The 15528-nt window shown below is 37.4% G+C and overlaps 2 protein-coding genes across 2 annotated transcripts in view; both read left to right on the forward strand.

Annotated features, from left to right (window-relative positions):
- Positions 1 to 256, forward strand: part of LOC140138430 (uncharacterized) — a 34631-nt gene extending 34375 nt beyond the window's left edge. The window contains exon 9 of the mRNA XM_072160328.1: positions 246 to 256. Within this exon, the coding sequence (XP_072016429.1) occupies positions 246 to 256 (11 nt within the window). The remainder of the gene's footprint in view (positions 1 to 245) is intronic.
- Positions 250 to 12013, forward strand: LOC140145932 (uncharacterized). The gene is made up of 5 exons (XM_072167669.1): positions 250 to 1757; positions 5131 to 5443; positions 6194 to 6354; positions 7797 to 7889; positions 11796 to 12013. Exons 1-5 carry the CDS (start codon positions 267 to 269, stop codon positions 11967 to 11969), a joined length of 2232 nt encoding a protein of 743 aa, XP_072023770.1. The 5' UTR covers positions 250 to 266; the 3' UTR covers positions 11970 to 12013.
- Positions 12014 to 15528: the final 3515 nt, after the last annotated feature.

A 15528-nucleotide genomic window follows, 5' to 3' on the forward strand; every position in this document is an offset into this window, starting at 1 on the left:
AGTCCTACCAAGTTGATCCATTTTATTGATTTATCTTTCTAGGTGATGTATGATGAGACATTGTAAGCATATTATAGGACTAATTGGGCTTAAGCCTGATGGCTTAGGAAGCCGACCACTAGCCATGCTTCCAGAAACCGGCCATAAATGTCTGTTAATGCTTATATAAACCTATTTTCATTAAAATCTGTAAAAGAGACCTTTGTGTTTCAACTTGTTTATTGATTGAATTTTTTGCCTTTCAGGCAAAGCATGACAGAGGAGCGATGAGTGACAGTGAGACGACCAGATCAAACCAATCCCCCTTGCCGGTAACTCTTAGACGTGAGCTACTCGAAGCACAGAGTGACGTAGAGCATGGTAGACACACTTCTGACACACAGAGTGACGTGGGCTTTCGTTTACACCGGAGGAACTGGAACGATGGGCCACACGAAACGCAGAGTGACGTTGAGTTCCGTGTTCGGGGCAGACGTGAACGATTAAGAAATAGAGAATACGAAGAGAATGAAAAGAATCAGAGGCTCTCTGATCCTAATCAGTTTGCGCAATTCAATAGAAATGCCAATGCCACCGGTGCAAAGCAGTCTCCAGTAGGACAGAGAATACCACGGAAATCCGGGTACAGCACGGATCCGGGCGAAGGAAGACCGAGACGGAGAGTTCCGCCATTTAGAACTCCTGAATCAAAGACTAAAGATGATGGTTATGTCCATCCAAGTGACTATTATAAACTACCTGAGTATTCAGTAGGTGACAGACAAGCAAGAACATTAGATTTAAAACAATTAAAATCCAGAGGTCAGACACATGTCAAAGGTCAACCAGAAATACAGGGGTCACCACAGAATAGCCATGAAAAGAGAACAGATATAAAAAATTCTACTCAGTACCAACCAAGTCCAAATCTTGGTCGAACTCAAGGTCAAAGAGGGATTACCCCGTTGCAAAAGGGGGCACCTCGAATACCGAATATCCAACCAAGTCCAGATCTTGGTCGAACTCCAGGTCCACCTCGGATACCCAACAATCAAGATAACAGAGGTGCTATGCCTACTCAGCAATATCATGGGAGCCCAAGGTTTGGTCATAGACCTGGTCCTGTGAGACCAGCACAGGAAGACATGCACCCACCTGAAGGGCATGGTGTAGCGCACAGAAATGAACATGTACAAAGACATCATAATGTACACACTAGTAAAGATTATGTAGATATGAGTCAATCCTCACCTATGTCACAAAGAAATGCTTCACCCAGTAAAAATCAAATCCCAAGCTACGAGGAAGCACTGTCTCGACGTAGGGAGATTACTCCGCCAAGAGGGCGCTCTCCTATTGAGCAAGGTTCTCCAAGTGTGCCAGTGAAAGAGTGGCATAGGCAACATAATGATTATGAACCAATGAGAACTACGAATCAATCGTTTGCAAGACCCAATATAAGTAGCCAGAGTGCCACAAAACCACCTGTAAATCATGCCGTTAACAACCATACCCCTGTGCGTCAGTTTAATAGTGCTCATCAAAATTCCCCCCAACTCAGAAATCAGGGGAATAGACTATCAAATGGAAAAACAAGGTCGTTAGAAAGACATATGGAGCCGTTGGGGGGATTAGGCAGTTTGCAAGATGATGACACACGGATACAGGATGTTGAAAGGGATTCTGGGAACAGTTCCAATGTGACTTGGAGTGGTAGTGAAGCATTGCATTCTGGGTATCAAGAAGGGAGGAGTAATAGTGGAATTACAACTAGAAGGGTAAGTGATTCAAGAAATAATGCACTCAATTATGTCCTATAAGGCCAAAAAAAAGTTTGTCTCAAAGCTTGTGCGCGCATTTGTAAAATCGCACGATTTGAAAAAAAAGAAATTTTATTTTTTCAGGAAAAATTGGGCGAAAATCAGATTTTTCACCTCAAAATTCCATAAAAATAGCAAGTTGGGAATTTTTAAAAAAAAAATCGCATTTCGCATTTGTTTTCAAACCATAGGGGCCTTACTTTCCGAGCACGCTGGCAATTTGAGAGCACACTTGTAGGCCTATGCCTAGGGCATAAATTGTTTGAGCCAGGGGGCGGGCAAGTATAATATGAGCATTTTTGAGCAGTTACTAGTTGTAATGATACCGTTCAGGCGCGGATTCAGGGGGGCCGGCGGGCCCAGCCCCGGCCCCTCCTCCCAAAAAAAAGAGGAAAGGAGAAAAATTGCACGTATAAGTAGGCCCATGCCTAAACTGCAATCGGGTCAATCTATATATAATATATAGGCTTAGGCCTATATAGGTCTGTGATTATTTTAGGCATTGCTTGAAGGCGGGTCCTCTGCCCCAAAGCATGTGAAAATTACGGCGGGCCCGCCGATAGGGCCCGTCACATTTTGTCACCAAAGTCGGAAGGCCCAAGGTGGACTCCACGCTGACTTCAATTCAACATCCATCCATGCATGCTTTAATTGCAAATCTCAAGTCTTAGGCCTAAAATGTAACAATTTGAATTCGGGCCCTTTCTTGTTTTTGATAAAAGTGTAAAAATGATGGACCAAATCGTTTCAACTGGACCTTCATTTTCCAAATTTCAAAACTTCTCAGGGGAACATCCCCGCGTATATAAACAACTGCCCGTTTTAAACTTCTGTATTTAATACCCAGCACTTGATGTTTAAACCAAATACAATAACAGTAAAAAAAGTGGCTTCAATTGGCCTGTCATTTCGCAAATTTGATATTTTTGGCTTTTTCAAACTAAAAATTTTACACAATAATATTGCCAAAATGGTCCACCAAATGGCATCAATTAGGTCTTCATTTTGCAAAAGTTTCTCACTTCTAACACCTAAAGCAATACCGGGTAATTTATACAATAAAGGTCAAAACTTGTCCACGAATGGGTTCAATTGGGCCGTCATTTGGCAAATTTTCGGCCTTTTCAAACAGGGATGTAAGTTTTCTGTATTTTTACAGAATTCAGGTTTGTTTGTAATCCAGATTTACGCAATTTCTTTTATTTTCAGCCTGTTTTGGGGCTTTTTAGCCAGAATTTACACACTTTTTTTCAGGTTTTTCTAGGTTTTCAGGTTTTTTCCTTCAGGCAGGCTTACATCCCTGTTCAAATTTAAATTTTACACAATAATAGTGCAAAAATAGTCCACCGAATTGCTTCAATTAGGTCTTCATTTTGCAAAATTTTCTCACTTCTGAGGGGGTATACTCTGGTTGCTCTATGAAAAAGGATAACTAGAGTCAACAGACGCTGAATACAAGCCGCAATTTGACCCCTGGGTTACGGATGGGGTCAACTGCTCTTGCATTGTGCTTAGGATGTCATAACAAATATTCCTGGTGAATTTCAGCTTAATCGGAACTTATACATGGATTTTGATTTTTTTAAAATTTTTGATTGACCTTTTGACCCCCTTAATGACCTTTGACCTCAATGAAAAAAAAACCTTATCTACACCGACAAAATGCATTGTTCCAATTTTAATAAAAAATTCTAACATGTTTAGTTGTTGAGATAAAAATTCTTAAAGTTATTCAGCTAAAAACAGGAAGTGACTCCTTAATGACCTTTGACCCCCAAAATAAAAATACCATGCATACATCAGGAAACACTGATTCATGTATGATGGTTATATTACTCTGGTCTGTTTATATTTTGAGATAAAAATTGTTTGAACATTTTTGATAATTTTGGTTTTTGACCGGAAGTGACCCCTTAATGACCTTTGACCCCAAAACTGAAGGCATCCTAAAGACCCTGGCTAGTAGCAATGCATGTGTGCTAATGGCGACTCTCTGCTATGTAATTTGTAAAGACAGTGATTTTTTGAATATTTTTAGACTTTGACTGGAAATGACCCCTTAATGACCTTTGACCCCTTATCTGAGCACACCCTATAGACACCGACTAAAGTTGAGTCACATGATATAACCATGTTCTCATCGCATGAAATTTGTGGAAGGAGTAGCATTTTTTGTGAAATCAACATTTTTGGCCATAAGGTCAAGGTCAAAGGTCAAAGCCAGGTCAAAGTCAAATGGATGGTTTGGTCTAGCCCAGTGGTCATTTGGCTCAAGTATGGTTGAAATCTGTCAAAGCATAAGAGAGCTAGGGCGAAACGTGGCAAGTCACGCAAAATGTCACGAGTTGCCAGAAGAAGAAAGAAGAAGAATTGGAAGAAGACAGTACAAGCCGACGTTCGTCGTCGGCTTGTAAAAATCAAAACCACTAATCCCTCCAATTAGCTCCTGCTGATTTACCATTATAGAACTATCAAAAAGTGTGCCAACAGGTATCATAATAACATTATTACATAACAATTTCCTAACTTTTGGATTGTCTGCTGTGGTTTATCATTGGGGTGGGCTTGTCTAGCTGGAAGTGTAATTTACCAAAGGGGGTAATTATCAGTAATTGGGCCTGGATTTATCACCTTTTTCATAGCAAAAGCCAACTATACATCCCCCTCAGACACCCCCTCCTCCATGCGCAACTTCATGGGTACATAATTATAAAGCAATAATTCATACAATAAAAGTCCAAACTTGTCCAAAAATGGCTTCAATTGGGCCGTCTTTTCACAAATTTTAGGCTTTTTCAAACTCAAATTTTACACAATAATGACAAAATGGTCCACCAAATGGCTTCAATTAGGTCTTCATGTTGTAAAAGTTTCTTACTTATGAGGGGGGCACATCCCCCCTCAGACACCCCCCTGGCTCGCGCAAGCGCTCCGGGATAGCCGTTTCGCGCCATATGATATTTTACAATTGATATTTTACCAATTCCTGGATACGCGCCTGTCTTTGCAGGTATATGTTATGCTAGTTGGGTTCCTTGCATCATTTTTGTTCTAAAATGTATACTTTTATATACTTTAATCAGTAATGCCAGTTTTCCGACAATATTAATTAATTATTGTAAATTATTGACTCATGTATTTTGTGGCTTCATGTATTGAGATGTGTAGTTTACTCATACAAATTAAGAGGTGTGCACTTGGGGGGGGGGGGATTTTAAAAATAATTTTGTCCTTGCCGACATCATGTGGGAACCGAGTTTCCTACCTTAATGTAAATGAAAATACTTCATCAAGTTCAAAATTCCATCTTCTGTTTCATGTTACCATGCAGGAAATGCATCCAGACGTCGCAATTAATGACACAGACAGCGCCCTCACAGAGTCGCCATCGCCAACATACTCCTCTTCGGGACTCACACCAAGCCCACAACAGCCTCATTTCCCACAATCTGTGCGGATACCAAGTCCCGCATCAGCAGACACTAAAGTGCCTCTTGCTACATCAACAGCTGTGGTAGCACCAACCATTAGGGGTAGCCCCCTCAGGGGACCACCCCCTCCATATCACCGCAGGTGGGGTGGGGGAACTGAAGGGATGGCGAGAGATTCCTTGGGGTATGCCAGTGAGGGGGAGCAAAAACTTGGTAAGTTGTGATTTTTACATCATGGAAATTTTGTAACCAGTCAGAATAATTTTCAGATGCCATTAATTTGGCTGATGTTGCCTATGGGGATAAATCGTACCTCCAAATTACTTTTGTGACCAAGGTTGTCTCATATTTCTTGTATTTACATGGTCACATACTTTGCGTACCCCTTCAAATTAAAAGTCCAAACTCTAAAGCATAAAAAATCTTTAAAATACATACGTTCAAATTTTCCATGATATAGACAGACCTGATATATTTAGATCTGTAGTGGTGTACATCTGCTTTCATGTAGCATCATTTGAATGGCAATAAAACAACAAATTGCTATAGTGGGGGGGGACAGTAGTTAGTAATTGTACTAATGAAAAAATTGTTGAATAAAATTTTTGGTCACCTACCACTTTTAAGATCTTAAGCGTCTTGGTAGAAAAAATTTGGTCAACAATTCAGTGAAATTGAGACATACGTTGTTAATAAAGTCTTCCAAAATAAAATATTACCACAATTGAAAGAGCACACAAAAATTGAATACACCCCTTCAGCAAAATGCATAAAGAAAACCCTGTTTGTGATATTGTCATTATTTTGCATGCTTGGTCATATATTTACCACATATATTTAAATTCGCAAATCTTGGCTTCACATGAAATTGGTAAAATTGAATACTAATACAAGTTTTCGAGCATTTTAAAATGTGAAAATTTATTAAAAAAACTTGTTCTCAATTGTTTTCTTCTCCCACAGGAGAGCCTGGTAGTCCTTCATCTTTCTTGGTAGACCAAAGACCACCATCTCCGAATTCAACAGTGTTAGCATGGGATACATCTGCAGCTAGACGTACATTGCCTAGCAACAACAACTCTACCCAGCCTCAGGAAGGTGACACAAGAAACGGTGCTAAAATGGTAAGAAAGATAGAATATCCATTGCCGTCAATAGAGGCCATCAATGTGATGTCACAGTGGCCATCTTGTGGGGACTAGTAAATTCTGTTCAATGTTTCAGGGCATGAACAACATGTGAATTAGGTATAGAGCAATACTAGCAGTCAGTCAATCTATATCAAGCAACTATTGATGAGGAGCTTGTGTGTACAAATCATGTATACAAACACTATTGTCATCCTCTATCCTTCCCAGTACACATATCATGGGTTTCTCTACTGGATGTTGATTAGTACCAAAATTCTTTCCTACAAAACAATATGCATATTGCATAACAAAGAAAATGGATTAACCTAGAGTTCAAATTTTCCGCTTTTCTAAAATCCATTTTCTGTGTTGTAATCCGTGTTGTAAAATTTGTAAATCCATATTTTATGAATAAAGCTTAAAATGTATAAACAGTGATTATGAATGATATTAATGTCACAATAATAGGCCGACTGTTACGATGTCTGGATGGATAGGGGTTCATGCCCTGGTAATATACCTTTATTTAGGTATTATTAAACAGTATTTTATCATAACTCAAGATTGTTTTTAACATTTATTTCTCTTTTAACAATTTTGTCACATCATACAAGAATGTCATTTTCCATGTTGTACCTCCGATTCCGTGATTTTTTTTTCTGTTTTCCGTAAAACGGAAAACTTCGGACTTTAGATTGACCTCTGAACTGTATATATTGTTATGCAATTATGCCCATTATCTTGTGGGAAGGAATTTCGGAACAAAATATGCGTATTACCAATACACATAGCTGTCAATCTCATTGGCACTACTTAGTACTGCCTTTTTTACGGTCTCCCTGATTGGTTAATTACACTAGAGAATTAACTGAGTAACCAATCAATAAATAGCTTTTAGGTCTCTTATATTAGCAATTAATTCCTTCAGTCCTACTGACTAATCTTATCATATCTCTGATTGGCTCAATAGATGATGTACCTCTCTTTCATGCTCTTTGTAGCCAATCAAAATAGTTCTTACATGGTTATAATTTGATCAGTAGTGCCCATGTGGAAAGGGTGAACACATTTCAAGAGAAGCTAGGTTCTTATTACATCAGACTTTATCAGTGCAGATTCAGACTCTGATATATTGTCAGATTCAGATTTTATTTATTTCAATTCTTGCCCTAAAGGCCAAATTACATGACATATTACATTTACAATAAATAGACATAAAGAATCTAAAAATTTACATTGCAAAGTACAAAACGAAATGAATTGCACTTACTGAAGCAGAATCCAGTTAAATACACCACACAAAAGATTAAAATTACAATATTTTTGGGTATGGGGGATGTGAGTTAGTTTGTGCAATTTATTGAAGGATGACCAATATGTCTATGAATTGCCTGTTATTTATTTCATTTTTGTTTTGTTGTTTCAATTTTCATCAGATTCAGTTGGTGATATACAAGAATCCTGGTCTTGGGTTTAGTATCACAGGAGGATGGAACTCACAAGGAAACCCGTACAAACCAAATGACACGGTAAGTCAGATTCAGTTGGTGATATACAAGAATCCTGGTCTTGGGTTTAGTATCACAGGAGGATGGAACTCACAAGGAAACCCTTACAAACCAAATGACACGGTAAGTCAGATTCAGTTGGTGATATACAAGAATCCTGGTCTTGGGTTCAGTATCACAGGAGGATGGAACTCACAAGGAAACCCTTACAAACCAAATGACACGGTAAGTCAGATTCAGTTGGTGATATACAAGAATCCTGGTATTGGGTTTAGTATCACAGGAGGATGGAACTCACCAGGAAACCCTTACAAACCAAATGACACGGTAAGTCAGATTCAGTTGGTGATATACAAGAATCCTGGTCTTGGGTTTAGTATCACAGGAGGATGGAACTCACAAGGAAACCCTTACAAACCAAATGACACGGTAAGTCAGATTCAGTTGGTGATATACAAGAATCCTGGTCTTGGGTTTAGTATCACAGGAGGATGGAACTCACAAGGAAACCCATACAAACCAAATGACACGGTAAGTCAGATTCAGTTGGTGATATACAAGAATCCTGGTCTTGGGTTCAGTATCACAGGAGGATGGAACTCACAAGGAAACCCATACAAACCAACTGACACAGTAAGTCAGATTCAGTTGGTGATATACAAGAATCCTGGTCTTGGGTTCAGTATCACAGGAGGATGGAACTCACAAGGAAACCCTTACAAACCAAATGACACGGTAAGTCAGATTCAGTTGGTGATATACAAGAATCCTGGTCTTGGGTTCAGTATCACAGGAGGATGGAACTCACAAGGAAACCCTTACAAACCAAATGACACGGTAAGTCAGATTCAGTTGGTGATATACAAGAATCCTGGTCTTGGGTTCAGTATCACAGGAGGATGGAACTCACAAGGAAACCCTTACAAACCAAATGACACGGTAAGTCAGATTCAGTTGGTGATATACAAGAATCCTGGTCTTGGGTTCAGTATCACAGGAGGATGGAACTCACAAGGAAACCCATACAAATCAAATGACACGGTAAGTCAGATTCAGTTGGTGATATACAAGAATCCTGGTCTTGGGTTCAGTATCACAGGAGGATGGAACTCACAAGGAAACCCTTACAAACCAAATGACACGGTAAGTCAGATTCAGTTGGTGATATACAAGAATCCTGGTCTTGGGTTCAGTATCACAGGAGGATGGAACTCACAAGGAAACCCGTACAAACCAACTGACACAGTAAGTCAGATTCAGTTGGTGATATACAAGAATCCTGGTCTTGGGTTCAGTATCACAGGAGGATGGAACTCACAAGGAAACCCTTACAAACCAAATGACACGGTAAGTCAGATTCAGTTGGTGATACACAAGAATCCTGGTCTTGGGTTCAGTATCACAGGAGGATGGAACTCACAAGGAAACCCTTACAAACCAAATGACACGGTAAGTCAGATTCAGTTGGTGATATACAAGAATCCTGGTCTTGGGTTCAGTATCACAGGAGGATGGAACTCACAAGGAAACCCATACAAACCAAATGACACGGTAAGTCAGATTCAGTTGGTGATATACAAGAATCCTGGTCTTGGGTTCAGTATCACAGGAAGATGGAACTCACAAGGAAACCCATACAAACCAACTGACACAGTAAGTCAGATTCAGTTGGTGATATACAAGAATCCTGGTCTTGGGTTCAGTATCACAGGAGGATGGAACTCACAAGGAAACCCATACAAACCAAATGACACGGTAAGTCAGATTCAGTTGGTGATATACAAGAATCCTGGTCTTGGGTTTAGTATCACAGGAGGATGGAACTCACAAGGAAACCCATACAAACCAAATGACACGGTAAGTCAGATTTAGGTGTATTACATCTAATTCTTGTTGGAAAACAGCAATTTATTTTTTGAATATGGGATAATAAATCCCCATTGTCCATTGAACTTTATGTTAAATTGCCAAGATAGACTTAAATGGACAGAAAACCCTCTGAACAGTTATTACTAATATTATTTCTGGATTTTTGGTAAAGAATAACAAAATTTGAGGGAAATCATACATGGCTTTAATGATACAAAAGGTGAATAAAAAGGTTTTTTTCTAGAATCTCCGAAATTTGGGTTAGTATTCTTTTGTACAATGAAATAGTGAAAACGTTTTTCTGATTTTCAAAATACTGGTTGTATGGTTTGTGAAGGACAAGCAAACAACTGGGTTTTTTTTGTTTGTTTTTTTTTGCCCAAGGTTTGTGTTGAGCTCAGTTCAGGGTTGGCATGATTTAAATCAGTTGATTTAAATGATTTTTTAAAAATCACTTATTTGAATAAACTTTTTCATTTTTAACCATTAATGTTTCTTTCTTAAATTGACTGTTTTACTTCATTCCTAATGCTTGTACAACTTTTGGATACAATTCAATACCTCTATGATGACATTTCATCTATTGCTAAAAATTCCTCTTCAAGGTGCAGAATTCAACACATTTTTCCCCATGATTTTATCATTTTTTTTTTTTTTTTTTTTCACATGTAAAACATGTTTCGAGGTTTTGTAAATACCTGATAGGATTGCACACATGTCAAGCATTCCACTGGTCTCTTTTAACTTTATCATGGGGTATAGCACTTTTGGTGCTAAAAGCATATTGATATAGTAAAAAATCTGATTTAAATTTTGTTTTTTTAAATTAAAAATCAAGAAAATTTCCAACCCTGGGTCAGTTGCAGTGGTTTTGTTCAAGTATGCAATACTTTTGACTGATTGTCCATTAACAAAGAAATATCCAAAAAAAGACCAAGTGCAATATAGGGGATGAGAATTTGGAATTGATTGATCATTTCCTGCTTCAGATGAATTGACTAAAATTTGGCTATTCCAAGTAAAATGCATACACCCTATGGAAGACATTACCTTAATCTCCCACACAGGGAGTGTGAATTTCAAATGCAGTCATCCATTCAGGTAACCCCATTTGATATTTACACTCCCTGTGTGGAAGATTAAGGTCATGTTTTTCATAGGGGGTGTATGGATTTCAACTGGAAAAGCCCATTGTCAAATACAATCCATTGAGTGACCTAGCTTGGTTTTCTACTAATTTTTGTTTATTTTTCTATTATGATATTTTTTTCATTACTGTCTGCCTACCTCAAATTGACTGCTTAGTGCCAGAAGTTGGTTAGTGCAATAGCTGCCCTGTGAACATTTGACAATTTACACACAGTTTATAATCGTACTTAATACTTCTTATGGCAGCTATTTCATTTAAGTTGGCACAGTTAATTTTAGATATGGTCCATTGAACATATCAATATAATCAATGGAAAACTAAGGATTTACAAGCGATTTTTGTGATTTGGGGTTACCTTGTTTTCTAGTAATACCGTAAAGATTTGCCTAATGGCGCACTTGGACTTATTTGCATTGGGATAATTTTCATGGTGAAATAGAGAGCTCTGCCACCCTCTGAAATCCCAACAAGAATTAAGGTTCTGTGCCCTTATTTGATGGTGGGAATTTTAGGGTAGGGTGCTGTTAGGTTTTGTCTAAAATTTCATTTATGTCAATAAAAGGGCATTTCGTGATCCACAGCCTCATCCCCCCACTTTTCTCAAAAAAAGTTGAGATTTTTATACCACTGGATACCTCTGCCTACATAATGTTTATGTACCAAAAAGTTCTTGCACATTAATTCGTTTCGCAAAAATATCGCCAAATTTGAATTACAACATTGGCCTATATGGAGCAGTGTAATACACTAAATCATGCGTAACTGAAATTTTGGGAATAAGCTTTTTCCTTGGATATCTACTGAAAAATGGCACAAAAAGAGGATACTAGGATCACAAAATCCTCCTGTAACTAACATTATTAGCTTATTTATCATCTTCATCTTCTGATATTTTGTCTTCCTTGCAGGGCATATTTGTCACCAAAATTGCACCATTGGGACCAGCCGATGGGACACTGCAACCAGGAGACAAGATCCTAGAGGTCAACGGTCAAGATTTCCGTAATGTGACTCATGATGATGCCGTGCAACTTTTACGCAAGAGTAACCCAGTATCACTTGTAGTGAAGCGAGATTCATAGATGTATAAAATAGCGCCCTCTAGATCAACAAGTACTTCCCTTCATCCGAATTGAAATGATAGTTGAAATGATATCTGATCATGATGAAGAAAAAAAAAAGGTTTGTCTCAAAGCTCACGAGTGGTTTGAAAACAAATGCCAAATGCAATTTTTTATTCCGTCTTGGTATTTTTTATTTTTGCATTTTTCAAATCGTGCGATTTTACAAATGCGCGCGCACAAGCTTTGAGACAAACCTTTTTTTTTTTGCCTGATGCTGTGAAGGCTTTATGCAAGAGTGAATCCGGTGAATACATTATCAACTCCAGCCTCTACTGGCCTCTAGATCTACTGGTACTGCCCAGAGAAGATATCTTACCCTTCCCAGAATCCTTTGCAGCATGATGCATCACTTCATTGCAGCAGATGGCACTTCTATTAATTTGTAGGCCCTGCAGCTTCCCTTTATATATATATTTCATATATTATATTTTGCAAAGTCAGGATGTGCTCTGTTCATTCAGGTACTTTTTGTCCCTATTGACCATGTTGAACTGGATAGCAAATCAGTACAGCAGATTGAAATGGAAGAAATGCATTGTGGGAAGTGTTAGATATCCTTTCTGGATACCGCCCATCATCCATTGATTTCAGCGATTTCTGTCAAAGGATATGTGATGCCATTATACATCCATCTATAGTATAGCTGTAGCCCATCATCTCTAGCGGAAAGACTAACGTGTACATTCAGTCGGCGGTGACTGTCAAGATATTCTAAATTTGTCATCGCCATTGGTTCAGCACATGGTCACAAACCTTTGACAAAAAATAATAGAAAATGTGTAATCAAAAATCATCTGAGACCAGGTATTATGGTGTCAGAAAATTATATTGTGAAATACTATTTTTGTCACTTAAAATCTGTAGGAGTTAGTCAACCACAGCGTGATAATTGTATTTGATATCTGGTGTATGACTAATGGCTATTATAGCCGACTATACAACTGATGGTTCTAGAGTAATTTACAAGTATTGTAAGAAAGCAGTAGTGCTCATGGGGTTATAAAAGATACTTCATTGAAAGAACAAACCAAAAGTTTGATGATGTCCTATAAATGAAAGTCCTTTCATGGGGGGGGGGGGTCAAAAAGTCTGATTACGTATGTAAGAAACTAGTAAAAACATAGGTCAAAGTTGACCTTTTGGGTTGGAATTTTTAACGTATCTTATAACACTTGCATTTCAGGAAGGGAGGGGTCGGCTTCCGAATGAACCAATAGGACATCATCAAACGTTTGGTTTGTTCACTTGGTGACAAGGTGTAGTCTGCAATGCACCAAAATTGTATTTTTTTGTATCCAAAATTTGTTATATTTTGCTTTTTCAATTTGTTTCAACTCTATGTCTGATAATTTATCGTAGCAAACGCAACTGTTTTTTAACAATTTTTAACTCCTTTTTTAAAAGCTTTGCAAAATATTTTTATAACATTAAATGTTGGGTTCTAGAAAAGATTGTTACTATTTGTTTTGGTAAAAATCATGAATCAAAAAATTGTTTAATGTTAAAAAACATTATGATACAAGCGTTTTGTTACAGTATTTGAAAGTGTGGTCAAGGGCTCGGAAAGTGATGTTTACACTGTATTTTTGTGGGACATAAGAGCACAAATTGCATTCTGAATACGAGAAATATCCTTCTGATGTATCAAATAATTTTGATTTTATACAATATGCAATATAATACAAATTTTATGACAAATTATTAAAATTATGATATTTTTGACATTCAACAGTCCTCAAAGTAAACTTTATAATCTAATCATATGTACTTTAAGTGCATAGCTGGAAGGAAAAAAGTCGTCCATCATTTGAAAATTTTGACCTTTTGTATTGAGGATATACATTTTTTTCCCCAAAATTTTTCGGTGTTTTTTGAAAAAAATGTACATTTTCAATAGGAAAGGTCAAAATTCTCATATGATGGACAGCTTTTCCTCCCAGCTACATTTTTAATAATTAAAAAATCTAAATTATTTGATATCAGGAGGAAATTCCTCGTATTCAGAATGCAATATGGTGTGTCTGATGTGCTCTCAGCCCCACAATACTACTTTGCAATGGTGGGTAACTGCCCTTAAATTTATATGAAAATGTTTTTGACTATTCCATTTGAAATCCACACTACCCCTGTGGAAGATTTTGGAAATATCTTCCAAAGGGGAGTATGTTTTTCAAATGTAATTGGTCTGGGTTAATCATTTTCAAACATATACTCCCGATGTATTATAGCTTTACCTATTATCTTCCACAGCTGGAGTGAGTATTTCAAATAGAAGTTACCCAACTGTCTATTCTATTCGAAATTCATACACCCTATGTGGAAGACTTTAGTTCAATCTTCCACAGGGGTAGTGTGGATTTTAAATGAAATAGCTTAATGCATGTGTCCTTTCATCCGTTACAAAATTGTTTTGTCCTTGTCTTCCGCTTCAGAATTCAGATGAAATGTCTAAACCGCAAGTAAATTATTGGATTTGTAAAAACAGAATTTACCAATAGTAAAACTATTTTGTGGATGATGGAAAAAACAATGGTTATACCATTGAACAAGTGTAGAGATTATTACTATGGTTTAGAATGTAATTATATTGCTATAGTCTTGTCTAGTGTAAGGTGAAATATGACCTACACCAAATTGCATGAATCTTATACAGATGTGGAAAGGTCATGTTGCCAAGTTATGGTTGAACATACTTTAGTTTTTATGGATTATGTAGAGAAAGATGGAACATGACTTTGGACAAAGCCTTAATGTACAATTTGAGTCCAATTTGAATTTTATTATTATTATTTTACCAAAAATGATGAAAGAATATATTAAGTAATAACTGTTAATATTATTTGGCCATTTTAAGCCGGAATAATGGAGTAAAATGTTGGCCGTTTAAGAGGAAGCTCGAGGGGATTTGATTATAAATTACAACATTAATTCAGAATTGTGCTGTTTTAAGAACACAAATATTTGCTGATTCCTGTTAGGTGGAATATGCCAACAAAAATTACGATTTTTAATCCACTTGTTCTGTTGTCTGTTAATGAATTTGGCTGAATCCAATGGGGCGTATTAGTTGGAACATGATTGTGTAATTAACATTACAAATATGATTACAAATATGTGATATGATCAAGGGGAATGAGTCGCATGTCGGCCCTGGTCGAAAATGAGTTTTACACATGTTTCTAAAGAGGCCATTTAGAGCTTTCAGAAACTGAAATCCCCATGTTGATACGACTTTTCTTTGTGAAGTTACGTCAATTTATCAATCGCTGAAAACAATGTAAAACAAAAGAATTTGAACACTTTCTTTGCCAATATCTCAAAATCAATATTGGCAACATCCGACTCATTTCCCTTGATCGTGTCACATATGCCCAAAATTCAGTTTGAAAAAAATTGTACATTATGGCTTTAAGGGTGGTCTCAACCCTGGAATTATAGAAACTGTCGGGCCTCATAACTGCTAATTTGTTGGTCTGAAGTAAAAGTATACATATTTAGAATGGCAAAGACTTGAATC

Source organism: Amphiura filiformis, chromosome 2 (assembly GCF_039555335.1).
Source record: "Amphiura filiformis chromosome 2, Afil_fr2py, whole genome shotgun sequence".
Lineage (NCBI taxonomy): Eukaryota > Metazoa > Echinodermata > Ophiuroidea > Amphilepidida > Amphiuridae > Amphiura > Amphiura filiformis.